The sequence below is a fragment of the Petaurus breviceps genome, unplaced genomic scaffold (genome assembly GCF_028583685.1).
Source record: "Petaurus breviceps papuanus isolate PSGF00001 unplaced genomic scaffold, PetGlider_PUasm1.0 98, whole genome shotgun sequence".
Lineage (NCBI taxonomy): Eukaryota > Metazoa > Chordata > Mammalia > Diprotodontia > Petauridae > Petaurus > Petaurus breviceps.
In genome coordinates this window covers 29,919,260-29,934,278 of record NW_027187460.1, presented here as the reverse complement: position 1 = coordinate 29,934,278, position 15,019 = coordinate 29,919,260, and the positions used below count along the sequence as shown (strand labels likewise).

Sequence of the window (15,019 nt, the reverse complement as noted above, 5' to 3'; positions counted from 1 at the left end):
CTGGACTTGTGATTCTTTTGATATAGGGAACTCCTAGAGAGGCAACTCCCTGTAGCAATGCAGACTGGTGATTGTTCTGTCCCTTTTCTTTGAGAATTGTCTGGGACACCTAGAAGTTAGGTGATTTGCCCAAGGTCCCACACTCAATATATGTCAAAATCAGGATTCAAACCTAAATATTCTTGATTCTGAGGTCCACTTTCTATTCACTACTCCACCTTGTCTCTAGTATGATCCAATCCATAGGAATCATCAAATAATAATAACATTTATAAAGTGCTTAATCTGTGCCAGGCACTGAGTTAAGTGTTTTGCAATCATCTCATTTTATCTTTAAAACAGTTATAGGAGGTAGGTGCTATTATTAAACTCATTTTGCAAATGAGAAAACTAATACAGGCAAAGGTTAAGTGACTTGCCCAGAGTCATATAGTTAATAATTGTTTAAGACCAGATTTGAGCTTACTCTAGGCCCAGTTCTGTATTCATTGTACCTCCCACCTAGCTGAACCCACTGATACAAATAGTTAAGTGAAGAAGTGATTTTTGAAATGGTGTAATAAAGTGAATACTGGAACCAAGAGACAGGAGACCTGGATTCAAATCACAGTTCTGACATTTGCTGGTTGTGTGATCTGGCCAAGTCACTTAAATTCTCTGAACCTGTTTCTTTATCTATAAAAAGAATTATACACTATGTACCTGACAATAATATTTAAAGAAAGTGCTTTTTAAACCTATATAAATGTGAGTTTGTAACCAACCATCAATCTCATTTGGAGTATGAAACCTTCTCTGCTTGGGTCCTAGATCATTTGAAATTCAGGCTACGTTTCCTAAAGAGACTCTGCTCACAGTCCGCATATATGACTATGACATGATTGGGTCAGATGACCTCATTGGAGAGACCAAAATTGACCTGGAGAATCGCTTCTACAGTAAGCACCGAGCAATCTGTGGCTTACAAAGTCAGTATGAGATGTAAGTATTTTTCCCCATTCCATCCTCCCTATCCCCCTTCTCAATATACACTTCAGGTCTTTTGTACTTACATTCCACAGCCTTTGATACTCTGACTTTTGCTCATGAAATGGTTCAACTTTTTTTAAAAGTTCAGCTAATGAGGGAGCCATGATATTGACTTTGCAAATAGAACTTGGATCAGTAGTGCTGAACAAATGAATTCTGGTCCCTTGAAGTTGAATGAAAGTTATGGTTTGGGGTGGGAATGGCAGGCAGCTTTGTTTCAGCACCATGGACAGGATCTGTGAAACCATCTACAAATTGGATATTTCTGTCCTGTTGGGTAAACTTCCCTTTAGTAAACTGATAGCTGGCAATCAACAACAATAATGATGATGGCTGTGATAAGAACTCTCCTGGCATTATGTGGACAGAGAATGAAGTGTGAGAGGGTTGTTGTTGGGGAGGAATAACTATCCATGTCCCCTCACTTTTCTTTCTGCTCTGCCACCCTGCTCAGAGCTTCATATGCTATGCAGTTGCTCTACCAGCAAGTGAACTAGGTTAGCTCCTTATAAAAGCAGGAATTTCAAGTGCTTTAGGTAGAAAGACACTTAGCTTGAAGGGATATAGAGGTTGGAACTTCACCTTAGTTATTACTACTTCTATGGAAAATGTTTTCCTATTCAGATAATTGTTTGCTGAGGTGACTGTGAAGGTAGAATTTTATATCCTTTTATGTTTGAAATTGTTCTTCTTAATCCTGTAAAGTTGGTCCTAACTGTGGGGCTTTTTTCCTTCATAAGTGCTAATTTCATTTTAAGCCTTGAATCTGCTTTTGGTTTGGCCTATAATAATGATTATTCAGTGATAGATACCAGGTCTTCCACTTTGCTCTGGCTAATCACCTTTCTACCCCCTTCTCACTGCTACTAACAAGCACAATACCAAGTCTGTAAACAAACAGAAAATATTCACTGATACTCTTGTATCTAAAATATAATGAAATTCCCTCCCTACATATCAAAGCTCCATGGTCAAATTTTTTGATAAATATTCTCTCTTCCCATCTTTCTACTCTCTGACTCTAGAAAGCTAGTTAAGTTCCAGGCAAATACAAAGGGATAAAAAAATTATCCTGTTTCTTTAGTGATTTATAAGTATTTGCAAGAAATGGAGAGTCTTACTCAAAGAATCATAACCAATTATTCTCCACTCCCATGGAAGGAGCAAGGTGGGGAAAAGCATATGTGACAAAACAGAAATGTGGGGTTAGATGTGGTGATGAAGATGTAAATAAAACTCAACCAATAATATGTCAAGAAAGAAGCACTGAATAGATGTATGAACACGTGGGTATGTTTGCAGAAAAAGCTAGGGGAGTGTGATTGCTATTCAAGATAAGGTCTTTGCCATCAGAAACTACAGGAAGCTTATCACTAAAGAACTATTGATCAATGTAGATTATGAAAAAAAGAGGTAGAAATCTTATTCCTAAAGATTTAAGACTCTAACAAATACCCAGCCAGAATTATATATCAGAAGACCACTATCTTTCATAAACTAGCAGACAAGTTCCCCTATAACTACACATATGGATCTCAAAAGATCCTTGAAGATTCAATGCACAAACTGTACTTACACTGGATCACAGAAAGAATTGTTGGCCAGAATAGACTGGACATTTAAGAACATTTTTAACAGATAGCACTATGCTTAATCCTTCTAATGTTCGAGGTACATGAAATGAGAAAACTTTCAAAATATAGAGACATGGTGGAAAAAAATATAGAATCATCATCCAATCCACTAATTTTCTAGATGAGGAAAGTAGACCTAAAGAGGTTAATACCCTAGGTGACACAAGTCATAAGTGGCAAGGGTGTGGTTGAAACCTGGGTCCTCTGACATTCTGACTCTAGAACCTAGTACTTTTCCCACTGTACTATGCAGATAGAAACCACATGGGAACAAGATGAGGTAAATATCATCCCTATTCTGTCTGCTATTAGAGTTCACTCAGAGATGCTTTCATTAAGCTAATAGAAGATGAGCTTATATCCTACTGGATTTATTCAGTTACAGATTCAGTCATTTTGTCCGTTGGGCAATAATCTGCACGAAAGTCAATGTTAAAGAATAATATTGGGACAGTGACTTGTACCTGTACTATTTCTTGCCACTAAAAAGCTAGGAACAAGACAATGATGATGATAATAATAAAAATAATCGATGTAAGTGTTCTGTAATCCTTAAAATTCTATATAAATGTCAGCTCTTACTATTATGAATATTAAGAAGAGATCAAGATAGACTATAAAGTTGCTCTCAGTTTCCTAACAACTAAGTATCAGAATGGTTTGAGCAGGGAGTTGATAAATTTCCACTTCTCTAAAGCTTTGTTAAAACAAGATAAATTTACATTTGATTTGGATGACTTACCCATAATCATGCTTGAAGTTTGGAGTGGGATAAGGATGGCTTAAAAGAACACTCAAAGACCCTTCTATCTTTGTCCCAGAGCAGAAAAGTATTGTCCTTCTTTTAAAACTATTTTATATTCTATTTAATTTTTTCCCCTTCAACTTACGTTCTGATGTAGCCTGGGGTATTTTTTTTTTTACTTTAGTGGTATGATGGAGCAAAGATATCTGCTCTCTACTCTGAACACTATTTTCTATTTTAAAAAATCTAATTGTTAGTTGGCTTTTGGATGCAAACTAATCCGTTAATTTACCACAATGATGGGAAAGAAGTTGTGAGACTTAAAAGCTAGCTGCCAGGGAAGCCATTACTTAAAAATCAACTTGATGGAGTTTTAAATTCAAACCACTGGCAACATTTTGTCACTCTCTATTGGACCATGAGAAAAAAAGTAATAAAACGAGAAGAGCAAGTGGATATTTTCCCCTGAGTAGCAGGCAGCTAAAAGGCTATCTTAGGAGGGGGGAAAAGTCAAATCAGAAAATCTCTGTAATGACTTTGACACTAAGGTGATCCAAGGCCCCAAGTCAAGCCAGAATCATGTAAACACATGACCCAAAGGGATTTTTAATGTTATACTAATAAGGAAAAATGCAACATCAAGCAAAGTAAAACCCATAAAGATGGCAAATAGACCAGATTCTCTGACTATTTGCAGTAGTTCTAATAGGTCATAACCAACTGGGATGCTTGGTTTCACTCTTCATCTCCCTTTTCCTCTCACTTGCAGAGAAGGTTACAATGCCTGGAGGGACACATCCAAACCCACTGAAATACTCACCAAGCTCTGCAAAGACAACAAGCTGATTGGGCCTTACTTTCGACCTGGGGAGATCCAGGTTGGAAACCAGGTCTTCTTTGGGAAAACAGTCTTTACTGAGGAAGGCACTGGTAACTATTTTACAATGTGTTCTGCTTATTTTATTTTATTCTTCCTTTGAATCACTTGGGGAAATTCAAGATCGGGGGAAAGGCTGCCATTTTAACACCATGAATGGGACTGTGAGGTAGAATATTGTCAGAGATGTCCATGAGTCCAGTACCTTGTATAATGCCTAGCTTATAGCACATGCTTTCTCAGTGCTTTTTGGATTTGCCTTACATGTTGGTGTAATGTAATGCCAAGGAAAGGCAACTTCCCAAGGTTCAAAATACCAGCATAGGTGCTTTCTATTTTATTCAGTGACAAATTAAGAACAGAGGGAATCAAAATATGACATCATTCAAAATACAGCATTTACTAAGTGTGATTAAATAATCTCCAAGTACTACCCCACCCCAGGACCTTACATTCATTCAATCAATTACAAAGTCCCTGTTCTAAGTACTACTCCACCCCTAGGCTGTACCTTCATTTAGTCCATCACAAAGCCCCTCTTCTCAAATGGAGATTAGTTTCCAATAATAAGTAAAGTACATTCATTTGTTCAATCATAGAACACAAAAAGGTCAAAAGTTCCCCACCCCTGGATCACAATTTAATCTACCCCAGAGTTACAACAAGTTTTAAGCACAGCACTTAATACCCAAATGGAGGTCTTTTCTTCATCTTGACACAGGCAAATTCTCAGCAATCTTTGTTCCTGGGGAGACAAAGCTTAGCAAGGCCACAAGATACATTGCCAGTCTCTTCATTAATTCATCCTCTGTCTGCAGAACAGTCCTAGGACCCCTGAAAACATTAGCAAAACCCTCTTCCAGGATTTCTGTAAATATACAACAAGAAAATGTTGTATTCTTCAGGGCTTTGGAACCAACAGCAAGGTTCCACGAATTCTACAACAACAGCACTGTCCTTCACCAGTGGACAGTATTCACTCTCTGTTTGCAGAACAGTCTCAGGAGCTCTTAACCAACAGCCAGGTTCCAGAACTTCTGCAACAACAGGACTGTCTTTCACCAGTGGACAAATCTGGCAAAACAACATCAAAACAGACAAAGTACCAGCAAAACAGCCATGTCTCCTCAGTCCTTGGCAGCTCTGGGGGCAGGTCTCAAAAGTCCAGGGCAATTCAAAGTGGCCCTCAGCAATCCTCTCAGTCTCTCTCTGCCTCCAAAAAGGGTGCTGCTTCCAAAAAGTTCTTCTGCCTCTCTCTTGTGTCTCTCCAAATCTACATCACCAGCTCCTCCCAGTTCAGCACTCTCTTTTCACGTCAACAAGTCCATCCCACAAGTGGGATTAACAAGCTCTGGGTTTTAACACAATCAAACCAAAAACCAAGTCAATACAGGGGAATCTTTAAATGCCATTACTATTACAGTTGGTGGAGTATCAAGTTAGGGACATTAAGGCAATTAGTTGAAATAATGGATAGAGTGCTGGATTTGGAGTCTGGAAGACACAAGTTTGAATCCTACATTGTGTGACCCTAGACACATTGCAAAATCTCTTTCAGCCTAAGTTTTCTCATGTGTAAAATGGGATAATAATAGTACCTACTTCAAAGGGTTGTTCTGAAGACCAAATGAGCTAACATATGTAAAGGCACTTTGCAAACCTTAAAGATAAATACTTTGTTGGTGAGTTGTTTCAATCATCTTTGACTTTCCATGACCCTATTTGTGGTTTTCTTGGCAAAGGTACTAGAATGGTTTGCCCTTTCTCTTCTCTTACAGATGAGGATCTGAATCAAATAGAGTTAAGTGACTTTCCCAGGGTCACACAGTAAGTGTCTGAGGCCAGTTTTGAATTTAGGTCTTTCTGTCTCCATGGTTGGTGACCTATGCACTGCTCTACTTAACTGCCCTAAAGACATATACAAATGCTAGCAAGTATTACTTAGTGGGTGATTCCTAGGGCTCTAAGACATTTTCTTTCCTCCAGAATATATGCCTTCCCCATGTCCTTGCTAATATTTGGAATTCTTTTCACTTTCTTTGGAGGAAAAGCCTGTAATTCCTGAATTCAAGATAGGTCTTAAGGTACAAATATCCCCAATCACTAAGTTCCCAGTGACTTAAACTCATACTGAAATATAAATGATGATTATTAGGACCTTCTACTAAAAATCCCCTCTGTGTTCATCTCCTATTGAGGTGACCCTAGGGACTTAGAGGCTAAGACAAAGGGCATAGTTCCACACACCTAGTAGGCAAATCATAAAGGCTTTGAGTATAGAACCAGGGGTGGGCCACATGTCTGTTGTCTGAGGATCAGCCTAGCTAAGTTTAGAGAGATTCATTAATAGCTTAGGGGCACAATGGAATGAATTTTTTGGCCACAGAAACATAACTAGACATTTTTATGCATGAGGCAAGTGGGGGATGGAGACGAATTCACCTAGGGTATTGTTGTTCAAGAGAGGAAGCAAGCTGTGGCACATCATGATGCAGCTGCTTTGGAGATTGTTTAAGAAGGAAAAAAGGGCATGGGACCAAACTAGGGAAGTAGGGTAATAATAACAGGGGTAGAGGAAAGATTTCTGTTTTTAAATAGTCATTTTTTAATCAGTAAGCACCAAGCTTATTTGTTCCCAAGGGTTGTTAGCACACTTTAATTTTAGTACCCCGGCAAAGCCCCAGCTGCCCTATCCTAGTTAAAATTCAGATCATTACAACTCCTTTTTTTTTTTCTTTTTGGAGGGGGGAAGGCTGGGCAATTGGGGTTAAGTGACTTGCCCAAGGTTACACAGCTAGCAAGTCTGAGGCCGAATTTGAACTCAGGTCCTCCTGACTCTAGGGTTGGTACACTTCTCCAGCTAACCTCCCCCATTGCAACTCTTAAGAGACTTTCTGCTAAATTTAAGGGCAGGGCAGGAGTATGAGTTGTGATTTGAATCTGCTGAGGCAGTAATCACACCAGTGAAATCATAGATTGTGGAAATATTAAATACTAGGTTCTTTTCCTGTGATCAGGCTTAGTCAGGAAAGGACCCTGAGAATCTGAATGGTGAAGAAAGAGAGGGCACCATGAAAATGGAGGTTACAGGGAGGCACACTCCTACCACCAGACTCCTAATATCCAACACTTGCTGGCTCAGGAGCTGGGTCTCCTGTCCTTCTGGGTTCCCCTTTCACTTGAGTCCTCATAAGAAGATCCAGATTCAGATTTTCTAGGACCAGATCTGGATGCTCTTTCCCCCCTCTACCACCCAGGACTTGTGTTTTCAACACTGAGCAATACTCCCCACTTATTCAAGATCCCACAGAGAACCCTACTTTCTCCTCAGTTGGTTCTCAAGCATTTGAATGGCCTTATTCAAAATCACTCAAGGTTGTCCATAATCGCTGTCAGTCCAGTTCTGCGATAAAGACCATGTTTCTGGCCATTCTTGGCCATGCAAGCCTTCAGTCCTACACCATTTGCCAAACTGAGCTAAGGTCTTTTCTGCTTTTCTTTTCCTATCCCCACTTTTTTCCTTTTTTTCTTCTACTCTCAATTCAGTAGGCATTTGCCAAGTGTTTACTATGGGCCAGGTATTATGCTTGGTGCTAGGGATACAAGACAAAAAGAAAACAATCCCTACCCTCATGGAGCTTGTATTCTTTTCAGGGGAAACTGCATATTACATTTTAAAAATTAAATACAAAATATATTCAACACAATTTCAAGGGCTGCTGGTACAGGTCTTATATTAAGGAAAACTTGTTAACAGTAGAATGGGGTTACAGAAGGCATAGTACAATGGTAGAACAAGGTGAGAGAGGTTCATGGGAAAGACAGACATGATGTGGATGGACAAAAGGGAATAAGGAGTGGAGACTAGGCAAAGGAGCTTTGGGATAGGGTCTATTATATAATGCCCTAAGGTATTAGATTGTCATACCTTTCAGAGTAGCAGCGGTCGCATCAATTTGATTCTTTTCTTTGAACAAAAGGGAGAAGGGCTATATGTGTTGCAGAAAAGCAAATGACAAATCCTTGTCCTGTCTGATGATCAAAGCAGGGATTGATACAGTTCCCAGAGCCTGACAGATTATGTATAGCCACCATCTAATTATTAGCAAGATCAGCTCTATCCTAGAGCACGTTGTAGTGTTAAGAAGTTTACCTCTCTTTTTTTGGAGGGGAAGGCAAGGTAATTGGGGTTAAGTGACTTGCCCAGTGGGGTCACACATCTAGTAAGTATGTTAAGTGTCTGAGGCTGGATTTGAACTCAGGTCCTCCTGACTCCAGGGCTGGTGCTCTGTTCACTGTGTCTGTTTCCTGCTGCCCAGGAAAGTTTATCTTGTACAGCAAAATTGATTCTTTGGGGAGGGTCCATTCTCTTTCTCTTTCTCCCTTCCTTTTACCTTCCCTCCCTTAACTCCCCTCCTCTTGCCTCTCCCAAACTCATTGTATTTAAATTTATCTTTAAATTTAAACTATTAATTTAAATTATCTAAATATTGACAACAGTTTTTTCACTGTCACCATGTGAGAACATACTAATCTCAAGGTCTTTTCTCTTTGTTTTCATCTAGATGAGATGGTTCAATCTTACGAGCACTTGGCACTTAAAGTTTTACATTCCTGGAATGAAATCCCAGTGGTTGGATGTAAGCTTGTTCCAGAACACATAGAAACCCGACCTCTGTATCACAAGGATAAACCAGGAATGGAACAGGTAGGGAAGTGACCACGTCTGGTCCCATGAAATATAGTTTGTTGGTTGAAATTTTCCTTTAAAACTTGTCATTCTTTTCCCTTGACTCACCTTTGGACTGCATGTTTTATTCTCTTTTATGTTTTGAATGTTTACACTCTTTGGGAATAAGCATGGCTCTGCATAAATTTAAATAATGGTCCAATCTACTAATGACCTGGACTCAAAACATTCAGTAAGATGAGGCAGATACTTTGCCTAGAGTTTCTCCAGAGTATTCTTTTTTTTTTTTTTTTTGAGGCAATCAGGGTTAAGCGACTTGCCTAGGGTCACACTGCTCGTAATTGTCTAAGGACCCACTAGTCAAGAATGAGTCTTACATTTCAAAATACAACTTTATTTAAAAGTTGTCTAAATTATGTAAAAGTTTGTTGTTTATGTAGAATTTTTCTTAGCTAATAGGCCATATAGAAACAGGGTTTGGTCCACGTGCCAAAGTTTGCCAACCCCTGTTCTTCACCAGTAAATCACATAGAGCTTAAGAGTTCAAACAAACAGTCCTCTTAAAAAAATGCAAAAACCTCCAAATAAAAGCTGTCCCAAAGTAGTTAAGAATATAAAAATAGGTAAAAACACCAGCAAGATGGTTAAAAGCAGTCTCAGCAAGGATATTTCTTGATGTCTCAGGAGCTCTCTGCCAAAGTCCTAAACACTGATTTTATCTGCTTCTTGAACAAAGAGCTTCACAGCTGGGTCCCAGATCAATCAACCTGGGGGCAAAGTTAATATCAAAATGCCCCAGTTTGTGGCTGCTAGGTGGTGCAGTGAATAGAGCACTGGCCCTGGAGTCAGGAGGACCTGAGTTCAGATCCGGCCTCAGACAACACACACACACACACACACACACACACACACACACACACACTAGCCATGTGACCTTGGGCAAGTCACAACCCCAATTGCCCTCCCAAAAAATGCCCCAGGTCTGTGCCACAACTTCCTTGATCATAGCAATCCTGGTTGATGGAGGAGGTGGAGGAGAGTGGAGTAATAAGCCTCCCAAGTTCCATCAACATTCTGGCCCTCAGCAGTGTTTCTTCTCATCCCCAAAATCCTACCCATCTGTCAAAGTCTACTTCAGTCCCACCTCTTCCATGAAGCCTTCCCTGACTACCTTAGCCCTTAATGATCTCCATTTTCTATGAATTCATAATCATCAATCACACATTATTAGCAGTCCTTTATTTACTGGACTGTATTTTTCACTTATGTTTCATGTGTATTAGTCTCATTTCCCAAGTAGATGACAAGATTCTTGAGGGCAGGGATCTTGTTTTCTGCTTTTTATCCTTTGCAGCACCTTTTCTCCTTAAAAGAAGAGACTTTAATTTTTATCTTTGTATCTCAACACCTAGCATGGTATCAAGCACATAGGAGAATTATTGACTGATTTGTTGATTGATACCTGTTAAAGTGTTGGGTGGAGATCCAATAACTACTTTTCGATGAATGAATGCACTTTAGCAGCACACTGAATGTTCTAAGAGTGTAAATGTGTCCCTGAAGCTTTTTGCTTACTCTCTGGAAAGAAATTAGATACTATAAGAAATATGCCCACTGGACTATATTAGACTCCCTTCCTCCTATGGTTTTTACTGTATGGGATTCAGCTATGCTGTGAGTCATATTTTGTCTCCCCAATCTCTCTAGAGCAGAAGTCTACAATAAGACTATAGAGGGAGAGATTCTGCCTGTCCCTTAATGTTGCTATTATAAAGTTTCACAGAATAATAAAATAATACAGGAAAAGGACTATTTTTATTCACTCTCTAATTCTCACTGAAAATTTGAGGTCTGGCATCATCAGTTGAAAAGAACTGGCTTATAAATACCTGAGATATATTGAACTTAGTAGTGGTAAGCCTCCAGAAAGTAAATGGTCTCTGTTCTTCCTTCCAAAAGGGTCGCCTGCAGATGTGGGTAGACATGTTTCCCAAAGATATGCCTCAACCTGGACCACCTGTTGACATCTCCCCAAGGAAGCCAAAAGGGTAATGCACTGCAGATCGCACCACTATGAAGAGACTCTGATGTCATCCTATAAACATAGTAGGGTTGGATTGCGTAGATCAAATGGGTTTCTATGAAATGACAATTAAACTTTGCTGGCTAAAAGCTATTGACCAAGAAAGATGAGATAATGGTTAATACCTATCGCTAAAAAGCTTTTGGTTTTTAAGTTCTCACCTATAAAATAAGGGGACTTGTAGGAGGTAGTGTGGCATAGTGGAGTGGGCTCTGTATATAGAGTAAAAAGGTACAAGTTCAAATTTTACCCATGATGCTCAGTGCTTATATGTCTTGGGTAAGTCATTTACCTTCCTAGTTCTCAGTTTGTTCAGCTATAAAATGCAAGGATTGGACCCCAAGATCTCTTCCAGCTCTAGATTCATGATTCTGATTAGATTACCTCTAAGGTTCCTTCCAATTATTCTATGCTTCCAGATTCCCTTCCAGCTTTAAGGTTCTATAATTTTATATGTGTTTTAGGATAGCAACAATAGGATTAAAGCTGCCATGGATTCATCTGCTTCCCTTTAGTCTCATATTCCTAGAGAAATTTTACATACTCTTGACATAATCCTATTTGATTTTGATTACTGCCATTGATGGGGATCAGCTTGGAAAGGAATGCTTTGTTCTAAGGCAGGCCCTGCCAATTGACTCAGTGTGAAAAGATGTCATTCCATTGACAGATTCTAAATCCCTGCCTGGGATAGCTAGCTGGTGCAATGAATGGAGCACCAGACCTGGAGTCAGGAAGACTTATCTTTGTGAGTTCAAATCTGGCCTCAGGTACTTACCAGCAGTGTGACCCTGGGCAAGTCACTTAACCTTGTTTATCTCAGTTTCCTCATTTGTAAAATGAACTAGAGAAAGAAATGGCAAACACTCCAGTACCTTTGCCAAGAAAACTCCTAATGGGGTCATGAAGAGTTGGGCATGACTGAAATGACTCAGGAAGAAAATCCTTAACTAAGTAGCACATACAGTTGATTAGAGGGTAATAGTGAGAACTCAGTGATGGTGACCCAGAGTAGAGAAAATGTGGCTTTGCTGCTAGCATAAACTAACATAGACTAGTTTAGCATACACTAGCTTGCCATTTAGTCTTCCAGCTCAGAAAACCATAGCCCTTAACCAATGTCTTTGATGATCTCACTAAGGTGTGCTAATACCCTGGGTACCCCAAAGTTACAAGAGTAGGAGACAAGGCAGCAAGCACCCCAGCACACCCAGGATGGCAGCTAGCACAGGTTCTTAGATCTGCTTTTCTAAAGGAAAGCAACTCAAAATGGGTTAACAATCTTACTTTAATCAATCAAACATATATCATTTACCTAGCTCAGGGGAAAAAGTCAACACCCTGAACTTCAGAGAATACAAACAGAAGTTGCAACAGAAAATAACACCATTAAGCAGACAGGGCTTCCAGCTGTCTGACCATTACATCCATACCTAGTTAGTTACCAGAAAGAGAAGCACCAACATCTGGGTTTTCAAAGGGGGGGGGGGGGCCGCAGAGGGGCTCAATAGCTACCCAGAGTCTCATCTGGCCAGATCACACAATTTTTCCCAAAGTGAGCCCCAAAGCAAAACCTTACATCATATATAGCCTTTTCCTGGATCAGAGAATGTCACAACCTTCTTGACCCACTGCCTGATCACAAAGTAACCAGGTATGGGCATTCCTGAAAAACAAGCCTCCTGCCACAGGCTCCATGTGACCACATTCAGCCTATTAGGGGGCAGAGTATATTTTCAAATCAGGGAAGGTTCTCAGATTCACTTAAGCCCATCAAAGGGCAAAGGGGCAGGGAAGACCTTCGGATTCTCATTACCATTACAAGGTCCTTCTAAATGGGAAAGCCTCTGAATACATTTACAATGATGGATTGTAAATCTGCAATCCAAAGTCTTGTCCGACCAAATGTAGAGAATTACAGCACCAGCATGCTGACAACCTTTTTTTTTTTTTTTTTTTTAGCAGATTGATTAGCAGTTTCTTGTAGTTATTTCACATCCTTGCAGGTCATATACTTAAGGAAATAAACAGTTTAAGTATGACCAACAGTAAGAGTAATACAGTTCCTTGGGTTCATAGTCATGTCTGCTTAAAATCCTTAACCAGATGACTAGATCTTTCACAGATCTAATGAAAGAACTAGCAAGGTTAAGAAATGTCACAAACTCTAAAGCTATGGGGAGGTAATTCAATTACCAATTTAGAGGTGTCATTTATGGTTGTTTATTTATTTAAATACATACTTTACAATTCGTGCTTGCCTGTAATGCACTACCAGGAGCAAGATAAGGTGATTTTAAAAAACAACACAATAACTCATGAAACAACTTACCAAATCTTTGCAGGGCTGCCATAATTTGCATAGAGGGTATGTCCACACGGATCAAATTCTAGATCCTTGAAGTTTTATATGTATAAGAGGGACCCATCCAAGTGTATTTAGGAGGGAGGTTGTTGTTCGGTCATTTTTGTTCATTTGTTTCAGTCATGCCCGACTCTTTGTGACACCATTTAGATTTTTCTCGGCAAAGATATTAGAGTGGTTTGCCATTTCTTCCTCCATCTAATTTTGCAAACAAGGAAACTGAGGCAAATAGGGTGAAGTGACTTGCCCAGGGTCACACAGTTAGTAAATGTCTGAGGCCATATTTGAACTCAGGTCTTCCTGACTCTAGACCTGGTGCTCTATCCACCGAGCCACCTGACATATTCAGGAGGTACCAAAATCTTATTTTCCCCTTCTGATCTGAAGGTATGGCAGACAACATCAGCTTCCTTATCAGGGTATCATTCCAGACTGTGTCTAGCTGCCTGTGATTTTTGCCAAGTAAACTCATCACAGAGGGGTCACATGGTAAAATGGAGATAGTGCTGACCTCAGCAACAGGATGACCTGGGTTCAAATCCCACCTCTGACACATACTGACTGTGTGACCTTGATCAAGTTGCTTAACTTTTCAGTGCCCCAGGCAAATCTTCAAGATTATAAACTGCAAAGCAGGTACCAATCTTCATTGGTAGAGGGAATTTCCTACCAGGTGCTTCCTATGCTAGGTGGCACAGTGGATAGAGTGACTGCAAAATTCATCTTCCTGAAGTCAAATCTAGCTGTGTGACCCTGGGCAAGTCACTTAACCCTGTTTGCCTCAATTACCCATCTGAAAAATGAGCTGGAGAAAGAAATAGCAAGACCATTCCAGTATCTTTGCCAAGAAAACCCCAAATGAGGTCATGAAGAGTTAGACAGGACTAAAAATGACAGAAAAAGTGAATTTTAAATAGTAGAACATCAAGACTAATAGGGATCATGGCAATCATTTTGTTCAGAGATCCTTTACATGGGGTCCATAAGAAAAATTATAATGGATCTATGACTTTGGACTAGAAAAACAATTGCATCTTCATTTTCACTTACCTTTGGTTTTCCTTTTAATCTTGTATATTTTATTTTATTAACTTAAAACTTAAAAACATTATTCTGAAGAGTCCATGGGCTTCAACAAATTGCCAAAGGGGTTGATGACATGCAAAAAAGGCTAATAACTCCTGATTCTTATTCCACCCTCCCCATTTTACAGATGAAAAAAAAAGGATCAGAAAAAATAAAGTGACTTATTTCAAGTCACACAGATGGTCTATGGTGATTATAGGGAGGTTGCTATGAATTTAGATTATAAAGTGGGCAGTATCTAGTGTTTAGAGCTTAGAAAGAACTGAGATCACTTACTACAATGCCCTGATTTCGCATATAAGGAAACATGCTGAGAGGTTATGTCATTTGCCCAGAGTCCTACAAATAGTCATTAGCAAAGCTAGGATTCAAATGCACATCTTCTGACTTCACATCCACTGACTTTTCCACCAGACCACCCTGACATTTTGTGATGATGTTAATGTGGTGGCCACAGTGGATGAATAGCAACCAAGTCCTCATTCAGAATCTGCCTACTTCTCGTAGTAG

The 15,019-nt window shown here is 39.5% G+C and overlaps 1 protein-coding gene across 1 annotated transcript in view; it reads left to right on the top strand.

Moving 5' to 3' along the window:
* Nucleotides 1-15,019, top strand: part of FER1L6 (fer-1 like family member 6) — a 199,569-nt gene that overhangs the window by 150,669 nt on the left and 33,881 nt on the right. Inside the window, exons 30-33 of the mRNA XM_069081306.1 lie at nt 811-981; nt 4,178-4,338; nt 8,851-8,993; nt 10,935-11,023. Of these exons, the coding sequence (XP_068937407.1) occupies nt 811-981; nt 4,178-4,338; nt 8,851-8,993; nt 10,935-11,023 (564 nt within the window). The remainder of the gene's footprint in view (nt 1-810; nt 982-4,177; nt 4,339-8,850; nt 8,994-10,934; nt 11,024-15,019) is intronic.